We start from the raw sequence: 16,741 nt of genomic DNA on the forward strand, positions 1-16,741 counted from the left end.
CCCCTCTCAATCCGAAAGATTTCTGGCTCCCAGGTGTCTTTTATACAGGTAACGAGCTAAGATTAGGAGCTCACTCTTAAAGGGAGTGCTCCTAATCTCACCTTGTTCCCTGTATAAAAGACACCTGTCCACAGAAGCAATCAATCAATCAGATTCCAAACTCTCCACCATGGCCAAGACCAAAGAGCTCTCCAAGATTGTAGACCTACGCAAGACTGGAATGGGCTACAAGACCATCGCCAAGCAGCTTGGTGATAAGGTGACAACAGTTGGTGCGATTATTCGCAAATGGAAGAAACAAAAGAACTGTCAATCTCCCTCGGCCTGGGCCTCCATGCAAGATCTCACCTCGTGGAGTTGCAATGATCATGAGAATGGTGAGGAATCAGCCCAGAACTACACAGGAGGATCTTGTCAATGATCTCAAGGCAGCTGGGACCATAGTCACCAAGAAAACAATTGGTAGCACACTACGCCGTGAAGGACTGAAATCCTGCAGCGCCCGCAAGGTCCCCCTGCTCATGAAAGCGCATAAACATGCCCGTCTGAAGTTTGCCAATGAACATCTGAATGATTCAGAGGACAACTGGGTGAAGGTGTTGTGGTCAGATGAGACCAAAATGGAGCTCTTTGGCATCAACTCAACTCGCCGTGTTTGGAGGAGGAATGCTGCCTATGACCCCATGAACAGCATCCCCACCGTCAAACATGGAGGTGGAAACATTATGCTTTGGGGGTGTTTTTCAGGTGTTTCAGATGTTTTTCAGGGGACAGGACAACTTCACCGCATCAAAGGGATGATGAACAGGGCCATGTACCATCAAATCTTGGGTGAGAACCTCCTTCCCTCAGCCAGGGCATTGAAAAGGGGTCGTGGATGGGTATTCCAGCATGACAATGACCCAAAACACACAGTCAAGGCAACAAAGGAGTGGCTCAAGAAGAAGCACATTTAGGTCCTGGTGTGGCCTAGCCAGTCTCCAGACCTTAATCCCATAGAAAATCTGTGGAGGGAGCTGAAGCTTGGAGTTGCCAAACGTCAGCCTCAAAACCTTAATGACTTGGAGAAGATCTGCAAAGAGGAGTGGGACAAAATCCCTCCTGAGACGTGTGCAAACCTGGTGGCCAACTACAAGAAACGTCTGACCTCTGTGATTGCCAACAAGGGTTTTGCCACCAAGTACTAAGTCATGTTTTTCAGAGGGGTCAAATACTTATTTCCCTCATTAAAATGCAAATAAATGTCTTTGACATGCGTTTTTCTGGATTTTGTTGTTGTTATTCTGTCTCTCACTCTTCAAATAAACCTACCATTAAAATTATAGACTGATCACGCCTTTGTCAGTGGGCAAACGTACAAAATCAGCAGGGGATCAAATACTTTTTTCCCTCACTGTATCTATCAACACAGTCATACACATGATGTATAATCTTGTAATATGATTCTGGCCCGCGATGGCAAAAATACATTCTAATGTGGCCGCCCAGGCCTGCACTACGCTCTTAAGCTTGTGGTGGTTGCTAAGCAGCACCCGTTACTACTATCCTCCTGGCAGTTCTAAACTTTGCGAACCATGTCACTTCACCCATCTCTTCATATAGCCCACCACATGCACGATTTTCTTAACCACAACTGGACGCATCCGTAACGAATTACTGTGGGAATAAAAAATCACTGAATTATAAAAATATGCCAATGAAATTGAAAGCTTTGAGACAAGCCTGGGGTCTTGAATAATCAATCAATGTCCGATTTTTCTTTTCACTGAATCTCAGTTTGGATTTTGGTTAGGCTACAATTTGTCACGCCCTGATCTGGTTCACCTGTCCTTGTGCTTGTCTCCACCCCCTCCAGGTGTCACTCACTATCCCCGGTGTATTTATCCCTGTGTTTTCTGTCTCTCTGTGTCAGTTCATCTTGTTTGCCAAGTCAACTAGCGGTTGTCTCCTAGCTCCTTTTTTCCCCGGTCTCTGTTTTTCCTAGTCCTCCTGGTTTTGAACCTTGCCTGTCCTGACACCGAACCCGCCTGCCTGACCATTCTTCCTGTCCTGACCTCGAGACTGTCTAACACCCTGTACTGTTTGGACTCTGACCTGGTTATTGAACTCTCGCCTGTACCCGACCTGCCTTTTGCCTACCCCTTGTGTTATAATAAATATCGGAGCTCAACCATCTGACTCCTGTGTCTGCATATGGGTCTCGCCTTGTGCCCTAATACAATTAGGCTGTGGAAATGTTAGCCACGTTGAAGTGAGTGCTGCTAATGATGATATTGTCTAGTTGGCTCATTTATTAGGATGGATCAGAACATGTTGCCAGCATGTTATGTAGTTTAACAAGGAGATTATTTTGCTCTTCACTCGCAATAGTTTAGTAGCTGAGGTCTATTCACAACCAAAAAGCCTGCGACTCGTCTTAATCAATCAATGTGATTTTGTTTCACTGAATCTCTGTCTGTATATTTGGTTAATTCTCTGACTGGGAAAAATAAGTGGAGGTAGTATAGCTCATCTTTCACTTGGTCATCTAGCACTTATGAGTAATATTTAGCATGCAATAATGTAGCCTAAATCAAGTGTAGGTCATTATTTTTGCTCAATAGCAAAAGCGCACAGAGGATGTCAAATATGAACATGAGACTCAAGTGCTTTTGAAAATATCTATTTATTTATATTATTTTCTATGTGTATTGTGATGAAGATACTCTCAATGTAAAACCCTACCGCCTGCTGCCTAACAAGGCAGAGTGAGTGTCGGGAAGAAATGAAACATGGATGAAAAAAGTATAGACTTGGGCTCTGTTTCAAAATATCACTTTTTTTTATATGATAACGTTTCCACATGTTGCCATGAAACAAGTGCACTGGAGGTATGAAAGTGCACTGGAGGTATGAAAGGAATGTGCACTGGAGATATAAAAGGAAGGTGCACTGGAGGTATAAAAGGAATGTGCACTGGATATATAAAAGGAATGTGCACTGGAGGTATGAAAGGAATGTGCACTGGAGATATAAAAGGAATGTGCACTGGAGGTATAAAAGGAATGTGCACTGGAGATATAAAAGGAATGTGCACTGGAGATATAAAAGGAATGTGCACTGGAGATATAAAAGGAATGTGCACTGGAGGTATAAAAGGAATGTGCACTGGAGATATAAAAGGAATGTGCACTGGAGGTTTAAAAGGCATGTGCACTGGAGGTATAAAAGGAATGTGCACTGGAGGTATGAAAAGCATATGCAGGCGAAAATGCCCATTTTTTTACAGGCAAAATCCCATAAATCCTATGTGAAAGCAGAATTAGAGTAGCGCACATCATCACTACCTGATTTGTTATACGGCTGATCTCTGTTCATCTTCTCAAAGCATTTGTATTGACCGTCGATGATCTTCTTCCTCTCCTCCTCCTCCTGACTGACCCTGGGGCTGACTGGAGTCTCCACAGTGGGCTCTAGCAGACCATGAGGAGTCACCTTCTGGCTGTCTGGAGTCTCCACAGTGGGCTCCACAGACCCTGGCTCTAGCAGACCATGGGGAGTCACCTTCTGGGGAAGAACCACATGTAACGGGACAGAAATCAAAAACAATACAGCATGAGGATTTCTACTTGTCAACAGGGAACAGTGATTACCAAGACACAGATAGATGGAATACAGCGTGAGGATTTCTACTTGTCAACAGGGAACAGTGATTACCAAGACACAGATAGATGGAATACAGCGTGAGGATTTCTACTTGTCAACAGGGAACAGTGATTACCAAGACACAGATAGATGGAATACAGCGTGAGGATTTCTACTTGTCAACAGGGAACAGTGATTACCAAGACACAGATAGATGGAATACAGCGTGAGGATTTCTACTTGTCAACAGGGAACAGTGATTACCAAGACACAGATAGATGGAATACAGCGTGAGGATTTCTACTTGTCAACAGGGAACAGTGATTACCAAGACACAGATAGATGGAATACAGCGTGAGGATTTCTACTTGTCAACAGGGAACAGTGATTACCAAGACACAGATAGATGGAATACAGCGTGAGGATTTCTACTTGTCAACAGGGAACAGTGATTACCAAGACACAGATAGATGGAATACAGCGTGAGGATTTCTACTTGTCAACCGGTAACAGTAACAGTTATTATATAAAGACAGATCAATAACTAATAGAAGTAAATAACGGTTGAAAAACATGTAGAAAACACTTCAGACAACATACAGAATGGGTAGGCGGGCCCAGAGTTGTTCCTGATCAAGAGCCCAGAGTAGGAAAACCTCCTGGCTCTAGTTATGCTTTTAAACATATCAATGGAATAATAACCAGGAAACACAACAGACCGACAACAGAAACAGAATAAGGATTAAGAATAGTCTGACTAGAGCTGTTGGGGTCCTGTCTGCACAGCCAGGGTGCGCTCCTAATGGCACCCTATTCACTAAAAAATGCAATACTTTAGACCAGGGCCCATAGGGTTCTGGTCCAAAGTCGTGAACTTTATAGGGAATATGGTGCCATTTTGGATGCATTGCCTGTCCCAGACAAACCTGTACTGTTTTGTCCATTAATCAACTGAGAACGAATCAATCTCCAATTACCTTTAACTTTTCCTTGGAGAACGTCAGACATTTGGACCAGGTCTTATTAATGAAGGGACTTTGGACCCAATTACCAGATTCATCACAATATTTTGACACTTTTCCTGCAAAAAAAAAGAAACAATTCATGGTAATTGTTAGCGATATAATTTCAGCGATGAGTAATGGTGATTTGGCAGGTGCTGAATCTATCATCAATCCATCCCTGAATCCATCATTGTCATATGAAGCCGCTGCTATAGCTACACTGACTGGACTGTAATATAAACTGTAGAGGCAATAGTTACCCACTGGGCACAGATGTCAGTTCAACAACTAGTTTTGAATTTGGTTGAGTTGTCAACTAACGTGAATTCAACGTGAAAATAACAAAACATTTAACTATGTCATTAGGTTAGAAGCTGGATGAAAAAAATATGAAATGCCTTTACATTGATGATTTTTAAAAAATCCTATCAGTTATTTTTTTAACGTGACGTGGAAACAACGTTGATTCAACCAGTTTGTGCCCTGTCGGTAGTTTTTTCTCTCTCATTTTGCTGTCATATAAACGTTGTTATTTGTACAGCAGATTGCCCCTTTAAGTGTTATTCTGTTTGTCCTCATTACTCAATTGAGCATCACTGGATTCCATAACACTGAGAGCCAGCTCCTTGTCATTCAACTAATTCACCACCAAAGCTAGAAAAACACTTAAGATATAAGTTATGGGCATCACATAACACTTTAATATACCAGACTTGGGGAAACTCTTCCCTGCTCTAATCACTAAAGCGTGAGTTGTATCATGTATAATGACTGAGATCACGATGTTCCCTGTCTGTAAGCACGCTAACCCAGCAGCCTGTCCTCGCCCAGCAGCTAATCAACGGTTCGGTACATAAAACCCAGCTGAGCTATACAAGACAGCTTGCTTCAACCGAACAAAAGAAGAGTGAAATAATTAGATAAACTGTTGCATCACTAGTGATTAACAATCTATATAGTCTACACTCGTTAGTCCAACTCTCATTGCAGTCATTGTGTCACTGGTCAGATTGGTCAGTAAAGTACCTGTATTCAAAAAGCATCTCAGAGTAGGAGTGCTGATCTAGGATAAGTTTTGCCTTTTAGATCACATTTCATAAGAGTACATGGACAGGGAGGACCTGATCCTAGATTGATGTTTGATACAGATCTAGGACCAGTTCCCCCCTGTCCATATAATCTTATTCAAGCAAAACTGATCCTAGATCAGAACTTGAGTGTAAGATGCTACATTGTCATTCCTATAGAGACTATTGGTCAAAATGATCTCTATAATCTACCTGTGGCCTGGCCAATTCCCTCTGCAGAAATTGGATTATTTATCAGTGTGCGGTCTTACCAGTGGTGTCCAGGCCGGGGTAGTCTGGGCAGTTCTGTGTGGCGTAGGTCCCCACCGGAGTCTCGTCCCAACATAACAAGCCATCCCACATACGACTACAGAACACACCTGCGTCAGGGAGAATTACTTTTTAATATCTTCAGCTAACTGTTCATTAGTAACACTTCAGGCTACCTCCATATTGCTGAACCATGTGTTAACGATTCATGTCTAACCCTATTATTTACAGTACCAGTCAAAAGTTTGGACACACCTACTCATTCAAGGGTTTTTCTTCATTTTTAATATTTTCTACATTGTAGAATAACAGTGAAGACATCAAAACTATGAAATAACACATATGGAATCATGTAGTAACCAAAAAAGTGTTAAACAAATCAAAATACATTTTATATTTTATATTCTTCAAAGTAGCCACCCTTTGCCTTAATGACAGCTTTACACACTCTTGGCATTCTATCAACCAGCTTCACCTGGAATGCTTTTCCAACAGTCTTGAAGGAGTTCCCACATATGCTGAGAACTTGTTGACTGCTTTTCCTTCACTCTGCAGTCCAACTCATCCCAAACCATCTCAATTGGGATGAGGTCGGGTGGTTGTGGAGGCCAGGTCATTTGATGCAGCATTCCATCACTCTCCTTCTTGGTCAAATAGCCCTTACACAGCCTGGAGATATGTTTTGGGTCATTGTCCTGTTGAAAAACAAATGACAGTCCCACTAAGCGCAAACCACATGGGATGACATATCGCTGCAGAATGCTGTGATAGCCATGCTGGTTAAGTGTGCCTTGAATTCTAAATAAATCCCTGACAGTGTCACCAGCAAAGCACCCCCACACCATCACACCTCCTCCTCCATGATTCACTGTGGGAACCGCACATGCAGAGATCATCTGTTCAACTACTCTGTGTCTCACAAAGACACGGCGGTTGGAACCAAAAATCTTCAATTTGGACTCATCAGACCAAAGGACAGATTTCCACCAGTCTAATGTCCATTGCTCGTGTTTCTTGGCCCAAGCAAGTCTCTTCTTCTTATTAGTGTCCTTTAGTAATTGTTTCTTTGCAGCAATTTGACCACGAAGGCCTGATTCACACAGTCTCCTCTGAACAGTTGATGTTGAGATGTGTCTGTTACTTGAACTCTGTGAAGCATTTATTTGGCCTGCAATTTCTGAAGCTGTTAACTCTAATGAACTTATCCTCTGCAGCAGAGGTAGCTCTGGGTCTTCCTTTGCTGTGGCAGTCCTCATGAGAGCAAGTTTCATCATATCGCTTGATAGTTGTTTTGACTGCACTTGAAGAAACTTTCAAAGTTCTTGACATTCTCCATATTGACTGACCTTCATGTCTTAAAGTAATGATGAACTGTCGTTTCTCTTCGCTTATTTGAGCTGTTCTTGCCATAATATGGACTTGGTCTTTTACCAAATAGGGCTATTTTCTGTATACCACCCCTACCTTGCCACAACACAACTGATTGGCTCAAATGCATTAAGAAGGAAAGAATTCCACAAATCAACTTTTAACAAGGCACACCTGTTAATTGAAATACATTCCAGGTGACTACATCATGAAGCTGGTTGAGATAATACCAAGAGTGTGCAAGCTGTCATCAATGCAAAGGGTGGCTACTTTGAAAAATCTAAAATATATTTTGATTTAACACTTTTTTGGTTACTACATGATTCCATATGTGTTATTTCATAGTTTTGATGTCTTTATTATTATTCTACAATGTGAACATTTTTAGAAATAAAGAAAAACCCTTGAATGAGTAGGCGTGTCCAAACTTTTGACTGGTACTGTCCATTTGAGACATTTAGCAGATGCTCGGTGCCTTTAGCACTTTCCATAAAAGCAGAGATGCTCCAACCATTTAGTATGGTAGTTTTATAGGCCTTTATCACTGCATTTAAGTCATTTATAGGCCTATATCACAGCATTTAATTATTTTATAGGCATTTATCACTGCATTTAAGTATTTTATAAGCATATATCACAGCATTAAAGTATTTTATAGGCATATATCACAGCATTAAAGTATTTTATAGGCATATAACACTCCACCCCAAAACTATCTTTTGGTATTTTTTCATTAGTCCATTGTTGACACATTCCCATCTTGTCAGCAAACAAGTTTTCAAGATATGTAACTTGCAAAATACAGATTTTATCTCCATATGGCGCATTTTACATCATATGATGCTGTGTTTTATATTATATAATGCAAAATGTATCATACAAGATTATTTCTGTATTTTGAAAGTTATATACTATCTTGAAAACTTGATTGGTGACAAGCAAAACATTTTGGGACTATGTCAGCAATGGTCTAATGAAACAAATACCAAAAGATAGTACCAGCATTTCTATTACCTATAGCATCAAGGGAGCACTGATTACACATCCATCCACTAAGATTTACTCACGCAACAAAAGTCATAGCATCAACACTAGTGCTTTCTCAAAGAGCTCCATTAATCAGATTAACTCCCAGTAAGTAGTGTGATTAGATTAAAGGGGCAATCTGGGATTGGTACATCCATTTTTGTACTTTTAAATGAGTGATTTGTGCTTCACCTGTGATGTTGTGCTGCTGGTCTCGGCTGAACAGCTCAAGACATTTGTATTGACCCTCGGTCATGGTCTGCCTCTCGTCCTCTATTATGGCCAGGACAGGCCTGAGAGATGTGTCTGGGCCAGCAGGCTCAGAGCTGGACTCCCCGGCAACAGTTCCGCTCTGCAAAGACACAGCAACAACTTCATCTTACCACAATAGAGCTATTTAACATCTAAGTGACTGGATAGTGATGTATGTGTATGTTGCACCTAGTCTGTGCTGCCCTGAAACTAATTGCCCTGCGCTGAATCAATTTGTATTGTGTTGTAACAATATTGGCATGCTTGTTCTTCAGCAGTCAATGTGTAATGATCTAGAATGAGTCCTATAATGAGTTGTTCTCTTTCTATGGTATAGTATTGGAATTGTGAGAGCGATTTATTGACAGTATAGTCCCACATGAACTTGGGGCAGCAGGTAGCCTAGTGGTTAGAGGCAGGTAGCCTAGTGGTTAGAGGCAGGTAGCCTAGTGGTTAGAGGCAGGTAGCCTACTGGTTAACGCGTTGGACTAGTAACTGAAAGGTTGCAAGATTAAATCCCTGTGCTGACAAGGTAAAAATCTGTTGTTCTGCCCCTGAACAAGGTAGTTAACCCACTGTTCCTAGGCCGTCATTGAAAATAAGAATGTGTTCTTAACTGACTTGCCTAGTTAAATAAAGGAAAAATGTAGTTTTTTTAAAATTCATGCTTATAGCAATAGAAGAATAGAGTATCATTCTGTGAGTGTCCCAATGCTGTACTTGAAACGTGCGTTGACATGGTTACAGATGACTAGCATACAAGAACCTACAAATTCTCTATCGATAGTTTTGTCAAACCGTGGTTGACTCATTCATGTATTCCTCCACACAGTAAAATGCATTTGAGAACTCACAAAATAATTAAGAAAAAGGGATAGATTTTTTATATGTAGAGGACAAGAGCGTCTCTCTGATCCTGTCTGTTCTCCTATTGTGTGGTTTGGAAAATAAACCATGGGAGCTCGTCTCGTCTCCAACGCTGATGTAGATAACACTTCACTGTACAAAGACGAGAAGGAAATCAAGATTCAAATAGCATCTGTGTCCAATGTGTCGTCGTGAGTGTGACTCATCTCTCCTAATATTTCTACAGAGAATTAAGCCACTCAAGCGTTGGGGCTTGTCATTTCTCTCTCTCGCTCTCTCTCTTATTCTCTTGTTCTCTTTCCGCTTCCACACTTTAATTAATTATACATAAATATTAACACAATAGCTTGGAGAGATTTGCTCGCAAACACCTCCCACCCGCCCTAACCTCCTCCCTCCTTTCTCTCTTTTTTAATTACTTTCATCTCTTCCCGTTGAACTTTTGGAGAGTTCTTTTCCTTCTCCAGGGAATAGTACATCAGTTACCTGACAATTCAAAGCATACTGAGCTACAGACACAAACATAAAAGGAAGGGGAGATGTTTTTTTCTTCGTCTGAGAGAGTTTTCAGAATATTGACGACGTCCCATGTAGCAGTTTAGCAGCCGTACATATGATGTCACTCCAAACGTTGAAGTAAATGACGTCATACATACGACCACCAGGCCACCACCAATGTCAGCTTTAAAGGTCCAGACAGTGAGTAAACCTCACCTGTACACAAATGTCCTTCCTCTATCCTTTCCTCCATGCATCTTGCTGAAATAATAGTTACTTCAGAAGCTTAGAGTAAAGCTTCACTGGACGCAAAGACAAGTGCATGAACATCAGCCAGATTAAAGAGATCAGCATGAATTCGATTTACCTTTTACACTCAGCCAGGCAGACAAATGTAATTTAATTACATGGTATAAACACTTCTCAGCAGCCAACTTATCATCAGGTGAACATTTCATTTCACATCGACACTGATGAATAGAAGACCAAATGGACAAAGGTATTATTATCAGTACAAATATATTATTATCAGTACAAATGTATTATTATCAGTACAAAGGTATTATTATCAGTACAAAGGTATTATTATCAGTACAAAGGTATTATTATCAGTACAAAGGTATTATTATCAGTAAAAAGGTATTATCATCAGTACAAAGGTATTATATTCTGTACAAAGGTATTATCATCAGTACAAAGGTATTATTATCAGTATAAAGGTATTATTATTAGTACAAAGGTATTATTATGAGCCAAAAACCTGTTGGTGTAGCGATAAAGCAGTTCAACAATACAAGTAAGTGTCCCGACAAACATGTTAAATAAAACGTCTAGAATCCATTTTGGTGACAAAGAAAACTCATTTCTACATGCTTTACCTGGGCAAGCTCTACATGCTTTACCTACTTTACCTCTACATGCTTTACCTGGGCAAGCTCTACATGCTTTACCTACTTTACCTCTACATGCTTTACCTGGGCAAGCTCTACATGCTTTACCTACTTTACCTCTACATGCTTTACCTACTTTACCTCTACATGCTTTACCTGGGCAAGCTCTACATGCTTTACCTACTTTACCTCTACATGCTTTACCTACTTTACCTCTACATGCTTTACCTGGGCAAGCTCTACATGCTTTACCTACTTTACCTCTACATGCTTTACCTACTTTACCTCTACATGCTTTACCTGGGCAAGCTCTACATGCTTTACCTACTTTACCTCTACATGCTTTACCTGGGCAAGCTCTACATGCTTTACCTACTTTACCTCTACATGCTTTACCTGGGCAAGCTCTACATGCTTTACCTACTTTACCTCTACATGCTTTACCTGGGCAAGCTCTACATGCTTTACCTACTTTACCTCTACATGCTTTACCTACTTTACCTCTACATGCTTTTCCTACTTTACCTCTACATGATTTACCTACTTTACCTCTACATGCTTTACCTACTTTACATATACATGCTTACATGCTTTACCTACTTTACCTCTACATGATTTACCTACTTTACCTCTACATGCTTTAGCTACTTTACCTCTACATGCTTACCTACTTTACCTCTACATGATTTACCTACTTTACCTCCACATGCTTTACCTACTTTACCTCTACATGCTTTAGCTACTTTACCTCTACATGCTTTACCTACTTTACCTCTACATGATTTACCTACTTTACCTCTACATTCTTTACCTACTTTACCTCTACATGCTTTACCTACTTTACTTATACATGCTTACATGCTTTACCTACTTTACCTCTACATGCTTTACCTACTTTACCTCTACATGCTTTATCTACTTTACCTCTACATGCTTTACCTACTTTACCTCTACATGATTTACCTACTTTACCTCTACATGCTTTAGCTACTTTACATATACATGCTTACATGCTTTACCTGCTTTACCTCTACATGCTTTACCTACTTTACCTCTACATGCTCTAGCTACTTTACCTCTACATGCTTTACCTGCTTTACCTCTACATGCTTTACCTACTTTACCTCTACATGCTTTACCTCCTTTACCTCTACATGCTTTACCTCCTTTACCTCTACATGCTTTACCTCCTTTACCTCTACATGCTTTACCTACTTTACCTCTACATGCTTTACCTACTTTACCTCTACATGCTTTACCTACTTTACCTCTACATGCTTTACCTACTTTACCTCTACATGCTTTACATACTTTACCTCTACATGCTTTACCTCCTTTACCTCTACATGCTTTACCTCCTTTACCTCTACATGCTTTACCTCCTTTACCTCTACATGCTTTACCTACTTTACCTCTACATGCTTTACCTACTTTACCTCTACATGCTTTACCTCCTTTACCTCTACATGCTTTACCTCCTTTACCTCTACATGCTTTACCTCCTTTACCTCTACATGCTTTACCTACTTTACCTCTACATGCTTTAGCTACTTTACCTCTACATGCTTTACATACTTTACCTCTACATGCTTTACCTCCTTTACCTCTACATGCTTTACCTCCTTTACCTCTACATGCTTTAGCTACTTTACCTCTACATGCTTTACCTACTTTACCTCTACATGCTTTACCTCCTTTACCTCTACATGCTTTACCTCCTTTACCTCTACATGCTTTAGCTACTTTATCTCTACATGCTTTACCTGGGCTGTTTACAAACAAAACAAAAGCGTGCGCAACTTTGGGGCAGGACAGATGAGGTTGGCTTACAATCAAAATATTATTGACAACATCTAAACCATATTTCCTCTCCAAATCTTAATTGAAAACATCAATAAAGTTACCCAATATGCACTGTTGTTTCTCAAATACATTGTTACAGTTGTTGGTTAGCTAGCTGGTCCAAAATAGGGAGGGATTGTGAAACTACTTGTGTTTTTTCCTTGATTTACATTGGCCATTTTGTCAGTTTTACTATCTAATGTCTTCCATATTGACAAATCTCCTCATCTGCTTGCATGCGCGTCCCCTATTAAGGTGTTTTGGTACTTCCATTATGCACTACGCTTTTCTGCACGCTTACTGTTCCACAGGTCAATATAGTCTACCTGTCTAAAGGTCTATCCTGCCCTCTATCCACCATTCATAGTGACAATAGTGGTAGGTGGATCGTTTGTCCAGATCTGCAATCGGCTAACTAGCAATCATACCACAGATTAAATCATTCACATCTGCACAGATTTTCAATATAAATCCACAAGATAGAAGAGTAGCTGATAGGCAGGGGAGAGGACAGTGTGTCATTGTGCTTGGATTTATTTATCTGTATGTATGATTTTTACTGCTCTAAGGATATAATTATTGTTGATAACCTTATTTACTATTATGTAGTGATTTCTTGTTCACTCTTTATGAGGTGCGCACTGCACAGAACACCATAAGCATTATCACTGAATTATCACAGTGACTTATTGTAATATTTGTTTATGTGTCAATTAATCCCGTGAGGGATTGGTTGACAATCAATCAATCAATCAATCAAATGTATTTATAAAGCCCTTTTTACATCAGCCGATGTCACAAAGTGCTATACAGAAACCCTGTCTAAAACCCCAAACAGCAAGCAATGCAGATGTAGAAGCACGGCGATTTGACACTAAATAAAATAGGCTACCTGTAGGCTACCTGTAGGCTACCTGTAGGCTACCTGTAGGCTACTTGTAGGCTACCTGTAGGCTACCTGCGCACATTAATCCACTCCACTCTAATATAATTCCAGCATCCAAACTGCGCCACAACCTTTTGATTAATGGAAAGAGACAAAATGCCCCAAAAATCTGTTACAAAACATCAAAGAGTTTAATGACATTCAGAGATTGCCAAACCAAGCCTTCGATACTGAGTAGGAAGGGATGTATTTTCAGCTTGTCGAGAATGAACATTCTCTACTTGATTGTGGTGTTGGAAAAAAACATGAGGATAAGCGCTCGAAGTCGGTAATCGTTATGCAGTTATTCATTGCTTATTGGATGTGTGTGGTGCATTTGCACAGAAACCAGTTAGTGGAAAATTTGTTGCATATATTTTTTAATAATTATAAATATAACATCAAGATTGAAAAAATCTGATTTCCCCCGAGTTGATTATTGTTTGTAGCTGGCTTTGATCGTAGTGTAATGAGACAGGCAGGGAAAGTGAGCTCGTCCCCCCTCCCTTAGTATAGTCGTGCATAAGTAAAAACACCTCAAAACAAGACATGGTATTACAAACTGTAATTACACAAATGTTCTAACAAATTACCATTATACATAATACCCTTTGCATCCCATTAATAATAAATTAGGCTGATATCTGCTGCCTTGAGTTTCATGATCATAAAGTAACAAAAGGCAAAGACAGTGGCATTTGTGCTATAAGGTTTTTATAACTGGTTTTCCATGCCAGCTGACCATTGGTTTTAAGTAAAGTATGATGAGGGTTGGCAAACAAGTGGGGATGCATCCAGCAAGCATACTCGCTCACTCACTCACTCTCTCACTCACTCACTCACTCACTCACTCACTCACTCACTCACTCACTCACTCACTCACTCACTCACTCACTCACTCACTCACTCACTCACTCACTCACTCACTCACTCACACACACACACACACACACACACACACACACACACACACACACACACACACACACACACACACACACACACACACACACACACACACAGAGAGAGACAGACAGAGAGACAGACAGACAGAGAGAGACAGACAGAGAGAGACAGACAGAGACACAGATACACACCAGCCAACCAACCTCTGCCATTCATAGAAAGTATCTGCAGAGCGTCATGGCTGAAAGATCTTCTGGCTTTTAGGTCATCCATGCCTCTAGTTGCCAAACTGAACCAATTAGTGATTAACGGATTAGTGAACTACATCAAATTCATCTCTCTGATTTTCTCTATGCGTTGAAAACCAGCACAGCAAAAACGTATTGCAGTTTATCTAGTACTTTGAGACAATGCATGGTATTTTATCAAGTTAAAACACATTTACAGAACAAAAAATTACAGTAATATATAAATTGCATTACAGTAATAAACACAGCAAAAAGTAATCTAACAACAAGTATTTACAGTACCAGTCAAAGGTTTGGACACACCTACTCATTCCAGAGTTTTAATTTATGTTTACTATTTTCTACATTGTAGAATAATAGTGAATATGTCAAACCTATGAAATACACATATGGAATCATGTAGTAACCAAAAAAGTGTAAAACAAATCAAAATATATTTACATTTTTAGATTCCTCAAAGTAGCCACCCTTTGCCTTGATGACAACTTTGCACACTCTTGGTGTGCAACTTTGCACTCTTGATGACAACTTTGCACACTTAGCTTCATGAGGTAGTCACCTGGAATGTATTTCAATTAACAGGTGTGCCACATCTCAACATCAACTGTTCAGAGGAGACTGTGTGAATCAGGCCTTCATGGTCAAATTGCTGCAAAGAAACCACTACTAAAGGACACCAATAAGAAGAAGATACTTGCTTGGGCCAAGAAACACGAGCAATGGACATTAGACCGGTGGAAATCTGTCCTTTGGTCTGATGAGTCCAAATTGAAGATTTTTGGTTCCAACCGCCGTGTCTTTATGAGACACAAGTAGGGGAACAGATGATCTTTGCATGTGTGGTTCCCACCGTGAAGCATGGAGGAGGAGGTGTGATGGTGTGGGGGTGCTTTGCTGGTGACACTGTCAGTGATTTATTTAGAATTCAAGGCACACTTAACCAGCATGGCTATCACAGCATTCTGCAGCGATACGCCATCCCATGTGGTTTGCGCTTAGTGGGACTGTCATTTTTTTTTCAACAGGACAATGACCCAAAACACACCTCCAGGAAGGAGAGTGATGAAGTGCTGCATCAGATGACCTGGCCTCCACAATCACCCAACCTCAACCCAATTGAGATGGTTTGTATGAGTTGGACCGCAGAGTGAAGGAAAAGCGGCCAACAAGTTCTCAGCATATGTGGGAACTCCTTTAAGACTGTTGGAAAAGCATTCCAGGTGAAGCTGGTTGAGAGAATGCCAAGAATGTCTTCACTATTATTCTACAATGTAGAAAATAGTAAAAATAAAGAAAAACCCTTGAATGAGTAGATGTGTCCTTATTTTTGTTAATGAGAAGCTGAAGATGTACTCACCACCATGAAAGATATCAAAAGCCAGTAGGAGCTTTTTAACCCCATACTGTCTGGTCCCAGCCAAGTCTGTGGAGACAGAGAAGAGAAGGGAAGAAAAACATTCTAGCGGAAAATTGGATTAACAAACAGAACCAGGTTGTTGTCTTGAATCACGATTAGGCAGCCTTGAGGGTTGAGAACAGCACAACATTCTTTACTCTTGAATACTAATATACTGCAACAGTGTTTCCCATATTGACTGTTCTGGGGATATTCAAGTTTTTCTGTCCCGGGTTGTGGTGTGAGTATGAGGGTGTGTGTGTGTGTGTGTGTGTGTGTGTGTGTGTGTGTGTGTGTGTGTGTGTGTGTGTGTGTGTGTGTGTGTGTGTGTGTGTGTGTGTGTGTGTGTGTGTGTGTGTGTGTGTGTGTGTGTGTCTGCGCGCATGTGTGTTTGCATTCATGTATGTGACTGACAAAAAAAAGTTAATGATCTTTCAAAAAGAGATGGAGAGAGAGAGGAGGAAAACTGGAGCGAGAGGAGGAAAACAGGAGAGAGAGGAGGAAAACTACAGTGTGAGAGAGAGGAGGAAAACTACAGTGTGAGAGAGAGGAGGAAAA

General features: G+C 40.5%; 1 protein-coding gene across 1 annotated transcript in view; it reads right to left on the minus strand.

Annotated features, from left to right (window-relative positions):
- LOC109904397 (calcitonin gene-related peptide type 1 receptor) overlaps nt 1–16,256 on the minus strand; it is a 57,754-nt gene extending 41,498 nt beyond the window's left edge. Inside the window, exons 1-5 of the mRNA XM_031788901.1 lie at nt 16,145–16,256; nt 8,552–8,711; nt 5,968–6,075; nt 4,602–4,705; nt 3,327–3,546 (exon numbers count right to left, since the gene is read on the minus strand). Coding sequence (XP_031644761.1) covers nt 3,327–3,546; nt 4,602–4,705; nt 5,968–6,075; nt 8,552–8,711; nt 16,145–16,189 — 637 coding nt within the window. The 5' untranslated portion in view covers nt 16,190–16,256. The remainder of the gene's footprint in view (nt 1–3,326; nt 3,547–4,601; nt 4,706–5,967; nt 6,076–8,551; nt 8,712–16,144) is intronic.
- Between the last annotated feature and the right edge of the window lie 485 nt (nt 16,257–16,741).

Source organism: Oncorhynchus kisutch, linkage group LG14 (genome assembly GCF_002021735.2).
Source record: "Oncorhynchus kisutch isolate 150728-3 linkage group LG14, Okis_V2, whole genome shotgun sequence".
Taxonomy (NCBI): Eukaryota; Metazoa; Chordata; class Actinopteri; order Salmoniformes; family Salmonidae; genus Oncorhynchus; species Oncorhynchus kisutch.